The sequence below is a fragment of the Loxodonta africana genome, chromosome 6, assembly GCF_030014295.1.
Source record: "Loxodonta africana isolate mLoxAfr1 chromosome 6, mLoxAfr1.hap2, whole genome shotgun sequence".
In the NCBI taxonomy this organism is placed as follows: Eukaryota; Metazoa; Chordata; class Mammalia; order Proboscidea; family Elephantidae; genus Loxodonta; species Loxodonta africana.
Genome location: NC_087347.1, coordinates 86,099,923 through 86,123,912, shown reverse-complemented (window position 1 = coordinate 86,123,912; position 23,990 = coordinate 86,099,923). Strand labels below are relative to the sequence as shown.

Sequence of the window (23,990 nt, the reverse complement as noted above, 5' to 3'; positions counted from 1 at the left end):
ATTCCTCGAGAGGCGGGGGTGGACTGGGAGGGGCTGGGCGGCGCGAGGCTGGGCGGGGCCGGGCTGAGCAGAGCAAGGCAGAGCGGGCCTCGGCCTGGCCTTGCGGGGTTGAGGGTAAAGGGTTAATGGCTTCACGCGCAGGCGCCGCCCTTTGAACAGGAACGAAAAATAACTTCCGGTTGGAGTCACTCGGCGAGCACCGCAGACTTGAGGCATGAGAGACCAAGGCTGAATCCCTCAACTGTGAGTAAGAAACTTCGTGAGTGAGTTGGTGTGTCTGAATCCATCTAGCACAGCGACGGAGAGCTTGTGTGTGAGAGCGAGAGGCACGCGCTGGCAGCATGAGCGCGTCAGGGAGAGAAGCTGAGGGACTGCGGAGACTACCAGTCGGAGTGGAGAGGGATTTGTGTCAGAGAAGCGGCCCCGTCCCAGTTTTGGAGCGGAGCCCAGAAGGGACTTTCCCGGCCGGTGACGTTGTCGCAGCAACGACGGCCCCCGCCCGGACAGCTCCAGTGGAGGGATTCCGCCCGACTCCACTCTTAGTGACTGACTTCTTTGCCCGGGAGACGGGGGCAACCGGGCCTGCTTGGTCTGGGTGAGATTGGACCCGGTCAGGAATGTCCCCGACTTCCCTTTGGGACAAGGGCTGCCTCCCAGAAGCAAGTACCATTGTGGTTACTTTTTGAAAACTTCTTAATAGATTCTGTCTTGTTTTTCCCAAGGCCGTTGCACAATTTTGCTCTCTGCTTTCCTGTAGGGTGTCATCATAGCCTTGTCAATGAGAAGTTGGGTAACCTCCCAGAGGGTTACGGAGAGAATGAGTGGCCGAGGCAGAAAGAGCAGAAGCAAACCCTGCCCCCTGTGGGAACCCCGGCGTTAGGTAGAGTCCCCACCCCGGTGTAAACAGCGTAAAAAGCTGTACTGATCAAGAAGGGGAAAAAGGGGATTGGAGGGGGAGGGAGATGTTCTAACCAAAGAGGGGTTGTGTCTCTCTTATTGTTATGCTGCAATAAGCAGAAGTAGAGCAGCCTTACTGTGTAAAGTGTCCTTATCTCACGGTAGATGCTTTTGACAAGTTATCCTAAAGGAGAAATGGTAGTAAAGGTTGTATGTTCTGGGAAGGAAAATGTGATGATCTGCTTCCCTACCACGACTGGAGTACACATTTCAAACGAGAAGTAGCAGAGAAGCAAGCCCTGTATGCGGTTGAACAGTTTTTTGTCTCCCTTGTTTTGGAAAGGGAAAAAAATCCTCGAATAATGCAACTGTGCGTAAAGCAGAAAGTGAAACTCCTCAGCCCTCTCCCCAGCCATAGGTAATCCAACAGCTTGCACATCTCTTACATGTCCATAAACAATGTTATTTCTCTTTCTTATAAATGAGATTATATATACTGTTTCATGATTTGCTTTTTTAGACCAAAAATATATGGTAAAAATCCTGTCATCTTTTTAATGTCTGCATGATATGCTGTTTCTCTTAATATGGTCTGCCCATATATTTTGCCCATAATTTTTCAAAATTATTTATTAGGATACAGATATACTGATCTTTTATGAAATATATGGCAAATATTTTTTTGAACTTTTAGTTTAAAATGGCTGGGTTTTGTCTTGCTGAAGAAGGGGGTCCGCACTGAAAAATTACTAAAAGATTCTCCTGTTTTGTCAATTCTTTTTACGGTTTTTTATGCTTTACTTATTAAAGCATCTAAAAGTTATTTTTGTGCATTATATAATGTAGGAGTTTATTTGTTTGATTTTACTGAATGGTTAGCCATTTTTTCTGAGATTATTTGTTGAAATCAACTCTTTCCTAAGTGATTGGAAATGCCACCTTAATATAGTAAATTCTCATGTGTACATGGATTTCCTTTGGATTCTTCCGTTACTTTGATCCATTTGTCTCTTCCTATACAAATACCACTTTGCTTTGATTATGGTATATTTTTAGTAATTCATTGGGCAAATCTCTCATTTTTTCCCCTGAAATTTCTTGACTTTTACTGCATTTTCTTCCAGATAAAGTTTAGAATAAACTGTACATGTTTCATTAAAATAACCCATTTGAGATTTTAGCTGTCATATTCTCCAATGTATTTTGGCTGGTACGTAGTAGATGATTGTTTATATGTCTGGTCAACCTTCTTAGTTTCAATAAATTGTTTCTCTTGAATTTTCTAGAAAAACAATCATTAAATATAATGGTGATCTTACCTCTTCCTTTATACTTCTTTCTTTGGCTTCATGAATTGCTAGCTTCTCCAGAACAGTGACAAATAATAACAGTGATGCCGACCATCCTTATCTTGTTTCTTAATTTGGGGATGTCTTTACTATGTCACCATTAAATATGAAGTCTACTGTTAATTGTCAATAATTTCTATTTATCAAGTTAAGGAAGTGCTCCTTAATATTTGTAGTGTACTAGGACTTTTACAAGAATAGATGTTTGGATTGTGTCTGTATTCTTTTCTCTCTGTCTCTTTCTTTGCACTGGATAGCACTTTCAGAACATTATTACATGAGAGATATTGGGTGTTCTTTTGATATATGTATTTCTTGTCATGTTAAGACAATGTTCTTTTATTACTACTTAACTAAACATTTTTTATCAGGAATGGAGGTTGAATTTGTCAATTGGTTTTTCAGTATCTGTCTTGACCCATCGTTTGTGCTTTTCTTCTTTGACTTATTAGTATTTCTAGTTCATGAACGTGCACTTACTTAACAAAAACACAAACCCATTCCCAGTCAAGTGGGATTCCAACTAAACAGCTCTATAGGTCAGAGTTGAACTACCCCCATAGGGTTTCCAAGAAGCAGCTGGTGAATTCGAACTGCGGACCTTCTAGTTAGCAGCCGAGTTCTTAACCCACTGTGCCATCAAGGCCCTACACACTTACTTAAAAAAAAAAAAAAAAAGGTGTAATATTTAAATGCATATTATTTCTGTTTGATAACATTTTTATTTAAATCAATAAGTGGGTTTCATCTGTAGTCACCTTTTTCTGTGTTATCTTTGCCAGCTTTTGATAAAGCTTATGCTGGTTTCATGAAAAGAACAGAGAAGTAATTGCTCTGAAGTATTTTAAATAGTGTAAGAACTCTCTATTCTTTGAAGATCTGAAGGAATTCACTCATGGAACCCTATGGTCCTAGCAGTACCTTATTCTTAAAACAGCAACATTATTTAGCAAAAAGTCCAGAACTTAAACAAACAAAAACTGAGAGTAAATCCAAATAAATAAGAAGGTCTGAGATACCAATAATGTTAAGAACAAAGAAGAAATGTTGTATTGATCCTGGTCATTTTTATTCTTTTTTTCTTTTTCATAGTCAGAGAAAAGGCTAATCTGCTAAATGCATTGATAGTCTTTCTCTCTCCTATCTACTCTGTTCTCTATTTGTCCCCTAATCTATTCCAGTATGATTATAAAAGAAAGGGTGTTGCTTCCACATGGGCAAGTTCCTCTATGCCCTCAAAGAAGGCAAGAGTGAAATTCAGCTGGGAAGACATCAGATTCTAGCTTCCCAGTTTGGCTGGGAAATTTTTTACTTGGGAGGTAATGACATTCTACTGTAGCCAGATCCCACAGTGGGGTGGGTTTCAACTGAGTGGGTGAGAAAATACACCAGCTCAACATGCTTGTACTTATTTTATGTAAAGCGAAACTTATTAGCATAGTCCAGGTATATATGTGTGGTGTGTGCATGCGTGTAGAACAGGAATACAAAATCAATTAACCAAAAACTACCTTTTTACTCAACTAATAATTAACTTTTAATAGTGGACTATGTAATCTTTGATAAAGTGATTAATTTTTATAAAATTATTTTTTATCACTTCAAAGAATATGATCTTAGGCAAGAAATGTAATTTAGTAATACACAAATGTGAACTGTGAAGGATACCTCAAGATACTCATAAGTGTTATTTACAGAAAGATGCAGGCATTATGTGAATGCTTGAATATTTGTTTGAATACTTTAATTTTTGGTCTTTTGTTGTTAGCTTCTGTAGAGTTGGCCCTGATTTATGGCAACCCCATGCACAACGATCTATTAGTCTGGCAAAAATAATTATTGACATGATTTGGGGGCTTACGTTATGGTTCAGACTTTGTATGCTTTTTAAAACCATACCCATTATCCAAAAGTAAATGGTAAAAATAGATAACCTGTTGATGTAAAACCTCACTATTCTAAATATTCTGATGTGATACATTAGCTGATTAGCTGTTAGTACTATTTACACTTTTTTGTTTTCTAACACCTTGTAAGCATGAATATCACTGTTTAATTTCAGCTCATTTGTGTTCAATTATGTCCAGCCAAGTTTTAGTTTCTATTTCCTGTAGGATTTATGCTGTGGCTGCCATTTCCCCCCTGCTGTCTCCCACATTAGCTGCCATGGTTTTTGAATCATGGGTAAAAGGGAAGAGAAGGCTATTATCTAGAATAGATAACAACAACAACAACAAAATCTCTTTATAGTTCAAGACCAAAACTCTGAATTATCTTCAGGAAGGGGTATACAGAGAATATGAAATGAACTGCCTTGTGGGTAGGTGGCTAATTAGTAAAAATAGTCTTTTGAATTAGGTGTAGTTCAAAAAAGTTGAGGAAGGTTGGAACAGACAATAGTACCAGACCCTATGTAACTGAAAACAAGCCTTTTGAACCGATTTAGTACCTGTATCATAGTTTTATCAACCCCTAATCTAGAAAAACATTGATTGATTGATTGATTGTGCTTTAAGTGAAAGTTTACAGATCAAATCAGTCTCTCATATAAAAAGTTATACACACCCTGCTATGTACTCCTCGCTACTCTCCCCCTAATGAGACAGCACATTACTCCCCTCCATTCTGTATTTCCTGTGTCCATTCAGCCAGTTCCTATCCCCCTCTGCCTTCTCATCTTGTCTCCAGACAGTAGCAGCCCACATAGTCTCATGTATCTACTTGAGCCAAGAAGCTCTCTCCTCACCAATATCATTATTTTATAGTCCAGTCCAATCCCTGTCTGAAGAGTTGTCTTTGGGAATGGTTCCAGTCTTGGGCTAACAAAGGGTCTGGGGACCATGACCTCCAGGATCCCTCTAGTCTCAGTCAGACCATTAAGTCTGGTCTTTTTACGAGAATTTGAGATCTGCGTCCCACTGTTCTCCTGCTGAATGAGGGATTCTCTGTTGTATTCCTTGTCAGGGCAGTGATCAGTAGTAGCTGGGCACCATCTAGTTCTACCGGTCTCAGGCTGATGTATTCTCTGGTTTATGTGGCCCTTTCTGTCTCTTAGGCTCATCTTTACCATATATCTTTGGTGTTCTTCAGTCTCCTTTGCTCCAGGTGGGCTGAGACCAATTGATGCATCTTAGATGGCCACTTGCTAGCATTTAAGACTCCAGACGCCTCTCACCAAAGTGGGATGCAGAATGTAGAAAAGCTTTTTTTTTAATTGAGCTTTAGATGAAGGTTTACAGAACAAACTAGTTTCTCATCAAACAATTAGTACACACATTGTTGTATGGCATTGGTTAACAACCCCACAACATGTCAACACTCTCCCTTCTCAGCCCTGGGTTCCCTGTTACCAGCTTTCCTATTCCTACCTGCCTTCCAGTCCCTGCCCCAGGGCTGGTGTGCCCGTTTAGTCTTGTTTTGTTTTCTGGGCCTGTTCAATCTTTGGCTGAAGGGCGAACCTCAGGAGTAGCCTCATTACTGAGCTGAAAGGGTGTCTCGGGTCCATACTTTGAGTGTTTCTTCAGTCTCTGTCAGGCCAGCAAGTCTGGTCTTTCTTTTTGAGTTAGAATTTTGTTCTGCATTTTCTTCCAGCTCTGTCCAGGACTCTGTATTGTGATCTCTGTCAGAGCAGTCAGTGGTGTTAGCCAGACACCATCTCGTTGTACTGGACTAAGTCTGGTGGAGGCCATGGAAGATGTGGTCCATTAGTCCTTTGGAGTAATCTTTCCCTTGTGTCTTTAATTTTCTTCATTCTTCCTTGCTCTCAAAGGGGTGAGACCAGTGGAGTATCCTAGATGGCTGCTCATAGGCTTTTAAGACCCCAGACGCTACTCCCCAAAGTAGAATGTAGAACATTTTCTTTACTCTGTTATGCCGATTGAGCTAGATGTTCCCTGAGACCATGGTCCCCACAGCCCTCAGCCCAGCAATTTGGTCCCTCAGGGAGTTTGGATATGTCTGTGGTGCTACCATGCCCTTGCCTGTACAGGTTGTGCCGACTTCCCCAGTATTGTGTCTCACCCTTCACCAAAGTTACCACTTCTCTATTGTCTTTTAAGTATTTTTCCATCTTCACCCCTCCTCTCTCTGGTAACCATCAAATATTGTTTCTTTTTGTAAGTAAACCTTTTCATGAGTTTTTACAATAGCGGCCTCGTACAATATTTGTCCTTTTGTGATTGGCTTATTTCACTCAGCATAATGTCCTCCAGGTGCATCCATGTTACGAGATGCTTCACAGATTGATCATTGTTCTTTTTTGTTGCATAATACTCCATTGTGTGTTGGTACCACAGTTTGTTTATCCATTCATCTGTTGATGGGCACCTGGGTTGTTTCCATCTTTTTGCTATTGTGAACAATGCTGCAATGAACATGGGTGTACGTATGTCTCATATTGATGGATCCTTTTTGTTTATCCATTCTGTCACAGAAAAACATTTTTAAGGGACTTATTTTTTGAAGGAAAAAAGTTCAGAGACTAAATAATAATGATAACTGACTCATGGGACAATGTCCTGGACAGTAACCTGAGTTTTATTCCTTTTACCTTCACATATATATTCTCTCTGAAGGTAATTAGGAGTCCCTGGGTGATGCAAACTGTTAACTTACTCATCTGCTAACCGAAAGGTTGGAAGTTTGAGCCCACCCAGAGGTACTGCAGAAGGCAGGCCTGGTGATCTACTTCTGAAAAATCAGCCATTGAAAACCCTATGGAGTGCAGTTCTACTCTGACACACATCGAGTCTGACTCTGTCACCAGGAGTCAGACTCGACCTGATGAAAATTGGTTTGTAATAGTAATTACCATTGATAAATTATGAGAAACAGTTTGAGCACTGATAATCTACAATAGCTTTCACTTATCACCAATACTTTTTCTTTGCCAAAAAAAAAAAAAAAAAAATCTTCTGAAAATAGGTTGTTAATAGTGAAAACCAAGTCTTTTTTTTCTTTTTTTGCATCACTGCTACAAGGAATTTTTGGAAAATGAAGTGGATTAAGAAAACTAATATGAGTCTCATTTTGTGGGTTTCCCTGGTGGTGCAGTGGTTGAGAGTTACAGGTGCTAACCAGAAGGTCGGCAGTTCAGATCCACCAGCTGCTCCTTGGAAACCTTATGCAGCATGTTTACTCTGTCCTAGAGGATCACCGTGGATAGGAATTGACATAACGGCAACAGGTTTGGTTGGGGTTTTTTAGCAAGTTGAAGTTGGAAGAATCTTTGAAATAGGAGAGGAGCCAAGATGGCGGGTTAGTCAGATACACCTTGCCATCCCTCCACAGCAAAGACTGGAGACATCAGGTGAAACAGATACAGAGGACAGTCCTAAAACCTTGATCATCAAATGAAAAAGAATTAGAGCAAATACCGGTTAGAAGAAGGAACTGATCAAAAACAGCAAATGAGGAGAGATAAGGAGCAGAGGTGCCCTACCAGCTAACCCGGCACTATCCCAAGTGAGGAACACAGAAAGGCAACTACATGGAATTCCCAACAGGAAACAGAGAAACTGTCCTAACATACCCAGAGTGAAGCAAGGTGAGCAGGGGATGAACCACATCTAAAGAGGGAAAGTACAAGAAGGTGGGTGAGAGCTCCAGGAACCCTGGCATTCACAGAGCAGAGAGGTAGCCAGGACCCAGAGAAAGGACTACCCACCACCAGCAGCCCCCGAATACTAGAGTGGGTGGTGCACATGGAATAATCAATCTGCAGAGTATTAACGGGAGGTCCCCCACCCGACCGGACTACAGACAGCCTTCCCTCCTCCCACTTGATTGGGGCCAGGTCCCGATTGCTGGCTGCAGCCAACAGGAAGTGCCTAGGACTACCAGAGGAGCACACCCCCCTCCCCCCCACACCCTACTGGTGATTGGAGGCACATATCCCCACAGCATCATGGCCAGGGACCACAGTTACAAATCTCCCTTGTTTTCCCTCACACCAGCCCAGTCTGCCATCCCCCCTGCCCACCTACCAAGTGGTGGTGCTCCAGAGCCCCCAGTGGCCTGACCCAGCCCACCAACTGGCATGAGAGCACTCTAGCACCCCTGGCTGCCCAGTCCCCACCTGCTGACCCACCCTAACAGGTGGCATGGGAGTGCTCCAGTGCCCCCGGTCGCCCAACCCTGCCCCCCTGCCCGCTGACCCACGTTGCTGAGCGGCACAGGAGCACTCTGGCACCTCTGGCTGCCCAACCCCAACCCTGCTGCCTCCAGCGACCCACCATACTCTCAACTGTTGCTCTGCCCACCCGGAAAGCAGCTGTGAGTGCTCCCATGGCACTGGACTGACAACAAGCAGTGGCCAGCGCCTGCCTAGCCCACCCGCAGCCATCTCACATGCCCAGTGAACAATGAGACGAGCTCATCCTGCCTGCTGCAACCCCACCTACTCAGAGGCAGGTGGTGAGTGCTCCTGTGCCGTCAAAAGATCAATCAGTGAAGCATGCCTGACTTGCCCACCCTGATATGTCAAAAAAAAATTTAAAAATCAGGACAAAACAAACATACAATCAATAAATAAAATAACACCTTAGTGCCTCAGAGACAACAGACAATAACAAATACATACAAAGAAACAGGATAAGATAGTTCAAATAAATGACCAAAATAACTGGGCAGAGAACCTTCCTGAGGAAGAAATGGTAATAGAATATCCTAATAAGGAATTTAAAAGACTTGTGTACAGGATCCTCAAAGAAATCAAGGAAAATACAAAACTCTAGAAGAAATTCAGGAAAACAATATAAGGACAAGTGGCAAATTAAATAGATATCAAAACAGCTAGGAATTGAGAAGGTTAACAATAAGATATCAGAAATAGATAACAGAAGGATGTAGAAGTAGAACTGAAGCAAAAAAGAATTAGCGAAATAGAGGATAAATCCCTTGACACTAACCTGTTTGAGGAACAATTAGAAAAAAGAGTGAAGAAAGCATAAGAATTATGTGGGACACTATCAAGAGAAATAGTTTATGCATAATCAGAATTCCAGAAGAGGAGCGATAAAAAAAAAAAGCACAGAGAGAATTTTTGAAGATTTATTGGCAGAGGCCCCCAGACATCCCTTTAGCTCAGTAATGGAATCACTTTTGAGGTTCACCCTTCAGCCAAAGATTAAACGGGCCCATAAAACAAAACGAGACTAAATGGGCACACCAGCCCAGGGGAAAGGACAAGAAGGCAGAAGGGGACAGGAAAGCTGGTAATAGGGAATCCAGGGTCAAGAAGGGAAGAGTGTTGACATGTCGTGAGATTGGCAACCGAGATGTCACAAAACGATATGTGTACTAATTGTTTAAAGAAGCTAGTTTTTCTGTAAACCTTCATCTAAAATACAATAAAAAAAAAGATTTATTGACAGAAAAATTCCCTAATATTGTGAAAGATGAGAAGATGTCACTCCAAGAAGCTCAGTGATCCCCATAAAGGATAAAAGCAAAAAAACAATCTGTTGCCTTCAAGTCAATTCTGACTCATAGTGACCCTATAGGATGGAGTAGAAGTGCCCTGTAGGGTTTCTAAGGAGTGGCTGGTGGATTCGATCCATGGACCTTTTGGTTAGCAGCTGAACGCCTAACCACTGCACCACTAGGATAAACCAAAAACCAAACCCACTGCCGCCGAGTTGATTCCAACTCATAGTGACCCTACAGGACAGAGTAGAACTGCCCATAGAGTTTCCAAGGAGCGCCTGGTAGATTTGAACTGCTGACCGTTTGGTTAGCAGCTGTAGCGCTTAACCACTACGCTACCAGGGTTTCCACACCACCAGGATAGACACCCCAAAAAGTAACCAAGACATATCAGACTTATCAAAGACAGAGAATTCTGACAGCAGCTCGTGAAAAACAAAATATCACCTACAGAGGGGCATCCATAAGTCTAAGCACTGACTTCTCGGCAGAAACCACGCAAGGAAGAAGGGAGTGGAACAACATATATAGTGGAACGAGAGTAAAGAATTGCCAACCAAGAACCATGTATTCAGCAAAATTGTTTTTCAAATATGAAGGTGAAACTAGGACTTCCCAGGTAAACAAAAATTAAGAGCATTTATAAAAATCAGACCAAACTTAGAAGAAATATTAGAGGGAGTCCTTCAGACAGAGAACCGATGATATCAGACAACAACTTGAGATGAAGACACACTACAATGTCACCCAAATACCAACCCAGACAAAGAATTCTCAAATGTAAAATAAAGCTGAGAACAAGGAGCCAGAGATGTGACTCTGTAAATAACGACAACCTCAAAACAAAAAGGGGGAATAAAGAGTATAATTACAGAATGTCCATGTGGAAGGGATACCAAGATATAACAGACTAGTTTAAACTTAGGAAGAGAAAGGTAAATTCCAGAGGAACATAAACAAAATTAATAAATCTACTCATAAAAAAAAATCAAAAAGACTCAGCAAACATAAAAATTCAACAACAATGCTGGAAATGAAAAGAAAATCCATAAACAAAAAGAACTCAGTGCAGAAAATTAAGCAGAACAAAGAAACCATTAACAATACAATGAAAAGCATAACAAAATGGCAACATTAAATGTATACCTTTTGATAATCACACTGAATGTAACTGGTTTAAATGCACCAATCAAGAGACCGAGAGTGGCAAAACAGATAAAAAAAAAAAAAAAAAGACCTGTCAATATGTTACCTACAAGAGACATACCTTAGACACAAAGACATAAATAGGTTAAAAATCAAAGGATGGAAAAATATGTCACGAAAATAGTAACCAAAAGAGAAGCAGAGTGGCAATAATAATCTCTGATAAAATAGACTTTAAGTCACAGTCCATTATTATAGGCAAGGAAGGGCACTGTATGATGATTAAAGGATCAGTGCATGTCTTACATGCTTTGGACATGTCTTCAGGAGGGATCAGTCCCTGGAGAAGGACATCATACTTGGCAGAGTACAGAGTCAGCGGAAAAGACCCTTAACAAGGTGGATTGATACAGTGGCTGCAACAATGAGCTAAAGCATAGCAATGATTGTAAGGATGGTGCAGGACCGGGCAGTGTTCCGCTCTGTTGTGCATAGGGCCGCTATGAGTCAGAACCGACTCAACGGCACCTAACAACAACACCAAAAGGACATAGCTGTAATAAATATTTATGCATCCAATGACAGAGCTCCAAAATACATTTTTAAAAAAGCTCTAACAAAATTGAAAAGAGAAATAATTCTACAATAATAGTAGGAGAATTTAACATACCACTTTTTATGATGGACAAAACAACTAGAAAGAAACTCAACAAAGATACAGAAGATCTAAATAATACAGTGAACCGATTCAACCTCGTAGACATATGCAGAACCTACCACCTAACAGCAGCACAGTATATTCTTCTCTAACGTACCTGGATCATTTTCCAGATAGACCATATATTAGGCCATAAAGCAAGCTTCAATAAATTCAAAAGCATCTAAATAATACAGAGCATCTTCTCTGATCATAACAACATAAAGCTAGAAGTTAAGAGCCGAAAGAACAAGTAAAAAATAATGAAATACATGGAAACTGAGTAATGCCTTACTTAAAAACCATTGGGTAATAGAAGAAATTAAAAATGAAATTTAAAGAAATTCTTAGAATGAAAACACAGTATACCAAAATCTTTGGGACACAGCAAAAGCAGTGCTCAGAGGAGAATTTATAGCAATAAATGCACACATTAAAAAAGAAGAAAGGGCCAAAATCAACAGCTTATCCCTACAACTTAATAGAAAAAGAGCAGCAAAAGAAGTCCATGGTCACCAGAAGAAAGGAAAGATTAGAGCATAAATAAATGAAATAGAAAACAGTAGAAATAATCATCAAGACTAGAAGTTGGTTCTTTGGGAAGATCAATAAAATTGACAGACCACTGGCTAAACTGTTAAGGAAAAAAATGAGAAGATAGCAAATAACCAAAACAAGAAATGAGATGGGTGACATAACAGAACCAACTGGGATAAAAAGGATCATAACAGAATATTTTGAAAAAATTGTGCTCCAACAAATTTGAAAACCTAGAAGAAATGGACAAATTTCTAGAGGCACACAACTTAACTATACTAACAGAAATAGGGGTAGAAAATTTGAACAGACCCATAACAAGAGAAAAAATTGAAGGTGTCATTAAAAAAAACCTCTGCACAAAAAATGCCCAGGCTCACATGGCTTCACTGGAAAATTCTATCAGACATTCAGGGAAGAGTTGACACCAATTCTACTCAAACTATTCTAGAACATAGAAAAGGAAGGAATAATCCTTAATTCGTTCTATTAAGCCAGCATAACCCTGATTCCAAAGCCAGGCAAAAACACCACTAAAAGAGAAAGTTATAGACCAGCATCTCTCATGAGTATAGATGCGAAAATTCTCAAAAATTCTAGCCAATAGAATTCAACAGCATATCAAAAAAATAATATAGCCCGGCAGGATTCATACCAGGGATGCAAGAATGGTTCAACATTAGAAAATCATTCAGGGTAATTCACTATATAAATAAAACAAAGATAAAAAATGACATGATCCTCAATCAATGCAGAAAAGGCATTTGATAAAATCCATCACCCTTTTCCTGATAAAAACACTCACCAAAATAGGAATAAAAGGGAAAATTCTCAACATAATTAAGGTCAAATATGCAAAAGCATCAGCCAACATTACTCTCAATGGAGAAAGATTGAGAGTATTCACCTTGAGAATGGGAATGAGACAAGGATGCCCATTATCACCACTCGTATTCGATATTGTACTGGAAGTTCTAGTTAAAGCAATAAGGCAAGAAAGGGAAATAAAGGGCATCTAGATTGGAAAGGAAGAAGTAAAACTATCCTTATTTGCAGATAACATAATTCTGTAAATAGAAAATCCCAGAGACTCCACAAGGAGGTTAATGGAATTAGTAGAAGAGTTTAGCAAAGTGGCAGGGTACAAGATCAACACACAGAAATCAGTTGGATTCCTCTGCAGTAACAAAGAGGACTCTGAAAAGGAAATCAAGAAATCAATACCATTTACAATAGCTCCACTAAAGGAAAAAATACCAAGGAATAAGCGTAACCAGGGATGTAAAAGGCTTATACAAGGAAAACTGTGAGAAACTAAAAGAGATCTACATAATTGGAAAAATATTCCAAGCTCATAGATTAGAAAACTTAACACTGTGAAAATATCAATACCACCAAAAGTAATCTATAGATATAATGCAGTCCTGATCCAAGCCCCAACAACATTCTTTAATGAATGGAGAAACTAATCTCCAACTTTATATGGAAAGGAAAGAGGCCTCGAATAGCTAAGGCAGCATTGAAGAAGAATAACAAAGTAGGAGGCCTCTCACTTCTCGATCTCAAAACTTGCTGTATAGCCACTCTGATCAAATCAGCCTAGTACTGGCACGAAGACAGTAGACCAGTGAAGTGGACTTTAGAACCCGGAAATAAATCTCCCTACCTAGTGGCAGCTGATCTTCAACAAACAGTCAAAGTCCATTCAATGTGGGAAGAAATATTCTCTTTAACAAATGGTGCTGGCAAAACTGAATATCCATATGCAGAAAAATGAATCAGAATCCATACCTCATACCATGCATAAAAACTAACTCAAAACGGCTCAAAGACCTAAATGTTAAAGCTAAAACCATAAACTTCTGGAAGAAAATACAGGGTCAAAACTAGGGGACCTAATCATCATGAGAGAATAACAAAAAACTCAAAATGGCACAAATGACAGAAGATAAGATTAGATAATTGGGACCTCCTAAAAATTAAATATCTATGTGTATCAAAAGACTTTGCCTGGAGAGTAAAAAGAGAACATACAGACTAGGAAACAACCTTTGGCAAAGAATCCTTGCAATATTTGCAGTAGAATGAGGTAGGGAGAATTGTTCTATTCAGCAGCAGAACAAACATTTAGGTAATGTTGCTGTAGAGAGTACCTTGCTATAAGAACAGAATGAGAGATTTGAGTAGTAACAAGAAAAAGGGTATATTTTTTAAAATTGAGGAAGATTTATCAGAACCAGTCAGCAAATCAACTGTTATTGTGGGGCATTTAATTGGTCTTACTTTTTTTCACTAGTCATAACTATTTATTATGTGGCACTTATTATAGTTTCACAGTTCATATATATAGTCTGTCCCTTGACTAGAAGTGCCCTTTCCTTGTTGTTATTGTTTCCAACCTTTTTAAATCCATTTCCTTTGTGGTAAACATTGAAGTCTCATAAATCATCGGAGATTTTAATTGTATTCCTCCTTCCCACCTGGTCTTTCTCCTCTCCTCCACCTCACCACACTAAATATCTAAACTTTCTCTCCTGGGTCTCCCACCCAGGAAGGTTCTGCAGAGACTTTTTTTCTTTATATTATTCATCAAAACAGATTTTTTAAATATTAAGTAGCCATTTTTAAACTGCATGTCTCTCCCTCCATCTTCAGATTCTAACATGGCCCCTACTCTGGGGAGAGGATACCCTTTGAACATCTCTCAGGTGGCCGAGCACAGCTAACTCAGCAATGCCATGTTTCTGTTTACTTCAGGGGAGTGGGACATCACATGCGCAGTTTCTCTTGTGGTGTTAAACTGTTCAGTTGTGCAGTTTAACCCAAACCATTTTATAAACAGGCTGAGAGAAAGGAGTACCACTGGAAAAAAAAAAGGAAGTAGGGCAAAGCCTGAGATTCGGGGGCATTGTGGTCTGTGATGGAGAAATCTTCATTCCTCTAACTTTTGGCAGCTAGCATAAAAAGTTTTACCAAGTTCTTTTCTCAAAAAGTTAAATGTAGAACTACCACGTAATTTAGAATTCAGTCTCTAGGAATGCAAATGGATACTAGTACAATAGTGTTCATTGCAGCACTATTTCACAACAGCCAAAAGGTGGAAACATCCTAAATGTCCATCAGCAGATGAATGGATAAACAAAATGTGGTACATACATACAATGGAATATTACTCAGCCATAAACAAAAATGAAGTTCTGATATATGCTACAAGATGGATGAGCCTTGAAAATATTATGTTAAGTGAAATAAGGCAGTCACAAAAGGACAAATGTTGTATGACCTCACTTACATGAAATATCAAGAATTGGCAGATATATAGAGACCAAAGTTTATTAGTGGTTTCCAGGGGCAGGTGGGAGGGAGAGTCTTTGCTTAGGGGGCACTGAGTTTCTGTTTAAGTGTGGTAGGAAAAATTGGAAACAGATGGTGGTGCTGCTTGCACAATGTGAACATAATTAATGTCAGTGAATTCTACACATAAAATATGTTGAAACGGCAAATGTTTTGTTATATATATTTTCACCACGGTAAAGAAAAAAAAAAAAGTTTCACCAAGTTCACATATCCAGCACAGTGGAAAGAAAGCCTGGATTGGGGAGCTTTGGGTTTGATCAGTGATGTTGTCTGACCTTGTTTATCCTGATGCATTTAGCCAACCAGCTTATGGGAAAACTACAAAATCCAAATTTTGGTACTGCTATATCTGTGATATTTTAGGTTTCTATTATATCATTTTATTATATCAGCTGCCTGATTGGAACACAGTAAACAGTATAGTGCAGTATACAATGGGTATATCCAGAACTGAAGTTTATAACTTGGAAAATGAGAAGGGAAATGCAAGCCGTCATTTTGGGGAATTGGTTGCTTGTATTAGGGAACACTCTTAAAAGTGGCAAATGATCATAAGTAAAGGTAAGAAGTGACAGTTCTCTTCCATATACTTTTTTGAGTAAAGGAATACACATTTTATTGAGTGTTTTTAAAGTTCTGCCTTAACCATCCAAGTCAAAGGATGTCCTTTTATTTGGCAATGGGTTATACTATATTATTGACTCATTTTCTGGTTTTTGAACCTGAGCCTTTTTGTGGATGAGGTGGCAAATATACACCTGAGATGTAGAAAAGATTGGCTGTCTCTCACTTACCCACATTTTTGTCCACTAAGCTATTATATTCAAAGGTGGCAACTTTTCTGAAATAAAATGTTAATTCTTCTTACTATTCATACCCTCAAGAAATTGGGACTTGAAGGCTAAGGACCATAGTCTCAGGGGACATCTAGGTCTGTTGGCAAAACACATTCATAAAGATAATGTTCTAGATCCTAGTCTGGCCAGTAGCATCTGAGGACTTAAAAGCTCATGAGTAGCCATCTGAGAAGCGACTATTGGTCTCTCCCCATCTGGAGCAAAGGAGAATGAAGAAAACCAAAGACTCAAGGAAGCAATTAATCCAAAGGACTAATGGCCCACATAAGCCATAGTCTCCTGTAACCTGAGACCAGATGAACTAGATGGTGCCTGGCTACCACTACCTACCACTCTGGCCAGGACCACGATAGAAGGACCTGATTAGAATGAGTAAAAAATGTGAAACAATATTCAAATTAAGGGGGGAAAAAAAAAAGACCAGACTTACCGCTCTGAAAGAGACTGGAGGAACCCCTGAGACTATTGCCCTGAGACAACCTTTTAACTTGAAACTGAAGACATTCCCAGCCAAATAATAGAGAAGACTATAGAATAAACAAGAGGATCAGCTCCTTGGAATAATCAAGTATATGAGACCAAAAGGGCAACATATGCCCAAAACCAAAATTGGGAAGACAAGGAGTGACAGGGAAACCAGAGGAATGGAAATGGGGAATCTGGCGGGAAATGGGGAGAGTGCCGACACATTGTGGGGATTACAGTCAATGTCACAGAAAAATTTATGTATGAATTATTGATTGGAAAACTAATTTGCTATGTAAACTTTCATCCAAAGCACAATAAAATGTTCAAAACAAAAGATGGGAAAGGCCGGTGGCTTTCCTTTCTAGGGCAAAATGGAAGGGGTAGCAGTTCCTCAAGATGATTTCCCTTCCCCATCCTGAGACTTGTTTAGATTTGAACTGGACTCTCAAAATTTTGAACCTTGGCAGAACATTTACCCAGAAGCAGAATAGGGTCAAGAATGGGGGAAACCCAGCAGAGGGGCCTTTTTTACCTCCCAGATCACCAACACTTGTCTCTACCACACCACAAAAAATAGACCTTATAAAAGAATTAGAAATCATCCTAAGGTGGAGGTAATAGGAATCCTACATTTAAGCCTATGATCCTTTTCAAATTTGAAATCCCAGTATATAAAAGTGATCAAAGTTAAGCTCCTCTGATTGAACTGGGCAGGTATGGGTGTAACATTGTTTGGTTCTTACAACCCCAGCCTCAGTGGAGCTACAGAAACACCAGTACTTACTCCTCATCTTCATAAGAGTGATTTGAAAATTACTGCCTTGAGCCAGTATTAAATAATAACCTTGATTATTAATTTACCCAGAATTGGTTGACTATTATTCGGCAACATAGTACTATGGCAAGGAAACAAGATTAAGATCAATGAGATGAGGAGGTCCTTTTAAAAAGGGGAGTGGGGAGATATTCAAGATCAAAAGAATCCTTAGAAATTAAAAACATAATAAAAAATGAAAAATTCAATAGATGATTTAGAAGATAAGGTTGAGCCTATCTCTCAAAAAGTAGAGCAAAGAAAGAGAAAATAAGTGAGTAAAGGTCAGACCATTAGAGAACTGGTTCAGGAGATTTGCCATACAAATAGTAGGAATCCCAGAAAAGGGACTGAAGGAAGGAAATTGTCCACAAAATAAAGAAAATTTCCAAGAACTGAAGGATCCATTTCCAGATTGAAAGGGCTCACCAAGCACCCATTGCAGTGGATGTAAAAAAGAAATATGATCCTGAAGTTTTAGAATAGTAGAAACAGGAAAAAAAAAAAAAAAAAAAAACTTTGTTTCCAAAGAGGAAAAGAATGAGTTAAGTACTACAAGATCAAGAATCAAAATGGGTCTGGGCTTTGGCAAAAATAAATTGAAGCTAGAAGACAGCATAGCAAAACTTTCAAAATTCTGGGGAAAAATTACTTCCAACCTAGAACTCTTATTTGGTCAGACTATCGGTTATATAGAAAGTAGAGCACAGGTATTTTCAGTTATGCAAGATCTCAAACAACTTACTTCCCAAGTGTTTTTTCTCAGGAATCTACCAGAGGATTTGCTTCAACAAATGAGGGGGAGGAAGGGTAAATAAATCAAGGAGAAATTCCCCTAAGAAGATGAAATTGATAGAATATCTGAAGTTTGAATGTATTGAGCTGTATTAGTGATAATAGGAAATAAAGCAAACAAAAAATTTTTCAAGAAAAAAGTTGTTCAGGAAAGGAAAAACAGCCATTATATATTATGTCGCTCAACAATGGATGGCATTACACAGTCGTAAGAAAGTAAAAGCCGAATGCTAATCTAACAAAAAGTACAATATAACTATAGCGGGAGAATGGGGAGGATAGGAAGTGTATGTGGGAGGCTGCTGTTTAAAGAGAGTCGAATCCTTATTTTGCATAGTTGGAAGGTGGTAAATAATACCTAAAACTGAAAAATCAATATTGGCAATATTATCATGTTATTTAGAGATAAAGGTAAATACCAAAAGAATCAGGCAAAGAAGTTAAAAGTTGCTGCCATGGTGAAGTAGAAAATGGGGAGAGCAGGGGGCTAGGAAAAACAAGAGACTACTTTTTTCTTGAGCCTTGTAGACTCTTTGACTCATTAAAATGTATGTATATGTAACTGATGAAAATAAAATAACTAAATTAGAGGAAAGAGCTAAAAATTGGAGTTAGCGTCATAGAGACATGGATATATCTGATCCTTCCATTTTCTAATTCCAGGACCTTAGAAAATTTATTTAACCTTTCTAAATGAAGTTTTCTCATCTCTAAAGGGAAGATAACAGATGCTACTGCAGAGGGAAGATTAAAAATGAGGCATTTTATATATATAAAAAAAAAAAGCATCTGATAAACAATATGACCTCAATAGGTGCCAGTTCCCACCCTTGTCCCAATGTTTCCCAACAGAAAATAGAGAACCACTGAGATTGGCCTGAAAACCCTAGTGGACTAGTGGTTAGGAGTTTGGCTGCTAACCAAAAGAATGGCAGTTCAAATCTACCAAGTGCCCCTTGGAAACCCTGTGGGGCGGTTCTGCTCTGTCCTGTGGGGTCACTATGAGTCAGAATTGACTCAACGGCAGTGGGTTTGGTTTTTTGTTTGAGATTGACCTTCTGGTTCATGAACGTGTGCCTCTTTAGATTGAAGGCATGTAGTTGGAGGTGTATGTCCTCTCTCAACTATTTGCAGATAGTTTGAGAATTTACATAGAATTGGGATGATTAGGGCATTGATAAGGGGGAGGATCAAGTTAAAAGAGACATTGCTTGGTGGGAGAAAAGCTCTGTTCACACTTAGCATCTCTTTCAACAGGAACTAAAATGCAAATACCATTTAATAGAGTGTCTTCCATTAATAGAGAAAACATTTGCCACATAGACTGATGAGTTATGGAATTTCATGGTACCAAGATCAATCAAGTGCTATCACTCTGGGCCATTTGCCAAAGTATCAAAATGCCTTTTGACCCCTCACCCATCACATCAAGCGTGTCTAGACTAAACATGTATTCTGCACTCCCGCTCTGACTTTATCTTTGGTGGACTAGCCTTTTTCATTGAGATTCTCTAATCTACAAGTTGTTTTAATAGAAAAATCAGTACGTTTTATGTAAGATGTGGTCTCAGTTAAAAATGAAATTTAGAATATTTTACTGCATCTTTTCATTTTTCCAGAGACCAAAGGAAGTGAAGCTGCAAACCAAAAATTTTAATAAACTCTTGCTTTAACATAATAAAATAGCATAGCAACAGTGTTAGGATGTATTATGTCTGAACATTGACATTTGAGAAAAACTGATGTGGCCCTGAAAAATGTGAAAACATGGGTAATTTTGGCACAGATGCAGGTTTGAAAAGTTGGTTTGTCAGGCTTCCCCAAAATTTTTGGGTCCTGTCTTGTATTCAGAGGTTGGAGGGAGAGTGTTGCAAAAAACAAATCCAAACCACTGCCATGGAGTTGATCTGACTCAAAGCTACCCAGTAGGACAGAGTAGAACCGCCCCATAGGGTTTCCAAAGCTGTAAATCTTTATGGAAGCAGATTGCCACATCATTCTCCCACTGGCGGCTAGTGAGTTCAAACCACCAACTTTTCTGTTAGCACCTGAGCACTTTAACCACTGTGCCACCCAGGTCTCTTGACTGTGTTGCACTCTGTAAAAATATTTTATCTGGTTTTAAACTTTTATCATATTGTATATTTAAAATCATGCCCTAAACATCTTGAGAGTAACTAGTAACAGAGGTCTGGAAATCTCTGAAACCTTATTTATTTTCTCATTGGAGTTCTCACAATTACTTCTAATAAAACAAGTTGTTAACTTGCAAACAGTTGCCATCAGCCTCTAGGTGTCTTCAGGGAAATTAAAAGGAGGGGTATGAAGAGCAATGGAGTCCTGTGCCAATGGTTAAGAGCACAGAGTACAGCTTCATAATTATATAGGCCTTTGCCTGTTCCCATTTATCATTGGTAATATCCTCAAGACTAAATGACTGCTCAACAATTTTAAACTGTAATTTAAAAAGAAAACAAGCCTTTTTGTGAAAGGATCCTCTGTCTCCTGAAGTTTTGCTCTTTTCACAGAAGACCTCTCACATAGTAGTTTTTAGTTTTGTAAATGATTCAGGGATGCTGGGAGGGGCAGCTGATCTGTTAACGCACAATATTTTTAGCTACTTTCAAAACAACTGCCGTTTATGAATCTTATGCAGTCTGTGACATCTCTTACATTATTGCCTTGTGTTTTGGGGGACCTTTTGAGATTACTGAAAATACTTTTTTTCAAACTCTTGTCAAGACCAAAAGATAGATACAAACTCTCCTACTCTTACGAAAAATCTTTAGTAATACTATTTTATTGTCATAAATTTTGTAGAGTAGAAGAGAGAGGCTTTAAAAAAAATCATGCATTCGAACACCCTGCCAGAGAATTATTTTTCCCTTGTTAACAGTGTGTACGGGAAAAAGGCCTGGTGATGTACTGAAAAATCAAGCACTGAAAACTCTATGAAGCACAGTTCTATTCTGATATACCTGGGATTGCCATGAATTAGAATGGACTCCACAGCAGCTGGTTTTGTGTGTGTGTTTTAATAGTGTGTGAGGATTAACAGAAGTCCTTAGGTGGTGCAAACAGTGTGCACTTAACTGTTAAAGGTTGGAGGTTTGAACTTACCCAGCAGTACCACGGAAGAAAGGCCTTCTGGTGTGGTTATTTTCACAACTCTACCCCATTAAAATCATAAGCTCGAATTCTAAGAAAGAAGCAAGGACTATGACTACTCATCTCTTTCCCATGGAAAAAAGAGGAGTGCCTATTATGTGTTCAGCACTGAACTAGTCTTACATATTGTACTAGTTAGGATACAGGCTCAGATCTCTGGGTGGCGCATTGCAATTGGGGGCTAACCTAAGGGTTGGCAGTTAGAACTCACCCACCAGCACCACGGAAGAAAGGCCTGGAGATCTGCTTCCATAAAGATTACAACCAAGGAAACCCAATCCATTGAGCAGTTCTACTCTGTAACATGTGGAGTTGCAACGAGTTGAAGAGTCAAAATTGACTTGATGGCAGTAGGTTTGGGTTTGTTTGTTTGTTTGGTTTTAGTATACAGGCTCAGCTGCTCTCTTAGAGACTCCAAAAGACAGTGGCTCAAATAAGACAGAAATTTCATTTCTCTCACATGTAACAATTGAAAGTATAAGAAATGCGCAGCTGATTTTGCAGCTGTACAATGTCAAAGACCTAAAACTTCTTCCTTCCCGCTCTGTACTATCCCTAAAGTGTTGCTTCATAGCAGTGTTCTAGGTGACTCAACCACCACAGCATTCTTTCCACCTGGAAGAGTGAAAAAGGCAAAGGGGAGAGCTTGTCTTGGAAGTGACACCCACCTTCCAATAATCAGAACCTAGCCACAGGAACACACCAGATAAAACTCAGGAGTTGTAGTACTGTAAAAGACGGGGAGAGTGGATATTGAGGAACAAATAACATATATACTCCAAATATGACCTCACTTAATCTTTACGATAACCCTACAAACTACGTATGAGAAAGCTAAAGCTCAGAGCAACTAAGTAAATGGCTGTAAAATGGCAGATCTGGGTTCTGTACCCAAAGCCTATACATTTTTTTAACTCTACCTAGTAAAATATTTAGGAGGGAATATATAAATATTGTTGAATAAAGTCAGTAATTTTCACAGTATTATATCACATATTTTCACAGTATATCTCTAACTTCTCGAACACTTTATATAACTTTACTCCTTGCTTCTCACCCTCTTGAAATGCAGTGTTATTAAATCATCTGATTTGCAACCAAGGCTTAATTTCTAATACACATTAAAACAAAATGGCTACTCTTTTTAAATCTATAATATCATTTATGAGGAAAAATAAATCACTATGTTTGCCAAGCAAAAGATAGTATAATCTGTATTTGTTTAGCAATGCTATATAATCATAAAGATGAAGTGGATTCTAGAGGCTATATCATCCAACCCTTTCATTTCAAACACAAAGAAAATTGAAGTACAGAGAGGCCATGAGACTTGCCCTGTATTTCATTTCAATCCCTACTTATTTTTCAAGTATCATGGATAAAGCACTGACCTAATCAGCCCTTTCTATAGCATACATCATTGTTATACTTAAGAATTGTCTCAGGTTTGCAGTGTTGTCATTATCAGAAGATCAAGATGAACAGTCCTGACCTGTCTTAATGACGAATGGATATTAAAAAAAAAAAAAAATTATGTGACACTAAAAAACATCTTTTTAAACACTAAATAGACAATAGATAAGTGGTAACTTCGGTGAAGGGTAAGACAGTACACAATACTGGGGAAGCCAGTACAACCTGTACAAGGCAAGGTCACGGAAGCTCCATAACCCGAAACCAAACTCCCCGAGGGACCAGATTACTGGGCCGAGAGCTAAGGGGACCATGGTCTTGGGGAACATCTAGCTCAGTTGGCATAACGTAGTTTATGAAGAAAATGTTCTACATTCTACTTTGGTGAGTAGTGTCTGGGGCCTTAAAAGCTTATGAGCAGCCATCTTAAGATACTCCACTGTTCTCCGTCAGGAGCAGGAAAGAATAAAGAAAACCAAAGACACAAGGGAAAGATTAGTCCAAAGGACTAGTGGATCACAACTACCAGACTGAGTCCAGCACAACTAGATGGTACCCAGCTACCACCACTGACTGCTCTGACAGGGATCACAATAGAGGTTCCTGGACAGAGCTGGAGAAAAATGTAGGACAAAATTCTAATTTGCAAAAGAAGACCAGACTTACTGGCCTGACAGAGACTGGAGAAACCCTGACAGTATAGCCCCTGGATACCCTTTTAGGTCAATAATGAAGTCACTCCTGAGTTCACCCTTTAGCCAAAGATTAGACAGACCCATAAAACAAAATGAGACTAAAGGGGCACACCAGCCCAGGGGCAAGTACTAGAAGGCAGGAGGGGACGAGAAAGTTGGTAATAGGGAACTCAAGTTCGAGAATGGAGAGTGTTGACGTGTCCTGGGGTTGGTAACCGATGTCACAAAACAATATGTGTACTAATTGTTGAATGAGAAGCTAGTTTGTTCTGTAAACCTTTTTCTAAAGTACAACAATAAAAAAAAAAAAAAAAAACTTTTTAGCTATGAGGAATCTGTTTCCAAAAGATGGCTTTTTTTGTGTGTGTGTGT

General features: G+C 39.2%; 1 protein-coding gene across 4 annotated transcripts in view; it reads left to right on the top strand.

Annotated features, from left to right (window-relative positions):
* The first annotated feature begins 89 nt into the window (after positions 1–89).
* TANK (TRAF family member associated NFKB activator) overlaps positions 90–23,990 on the top strand; it is a 99,256-nt gene continuing 75,355 nt past the window's right edge. Inside the window, exon 1 of one of the 4 annotated variants that reach the window (XM_064287063.1) lies at positions 90–880. Coding sequence is in view for 1 of the 4 variants with exons in the window: in XM_064287058.1 (XP_064143128.1) it covers positions 1,110–1,315 (206 nt within the window). In the remaining 3 variants the exon portion in view is untranslated. Of the gene's footprint in view, positions 881–904; positions 1,316–23,990 lie in introns of those variants that run through there. The other 3 variants (XM_064287062.1, XR_010322303.1, XM_064287058.1) reach the window with 3 other exon arrangements.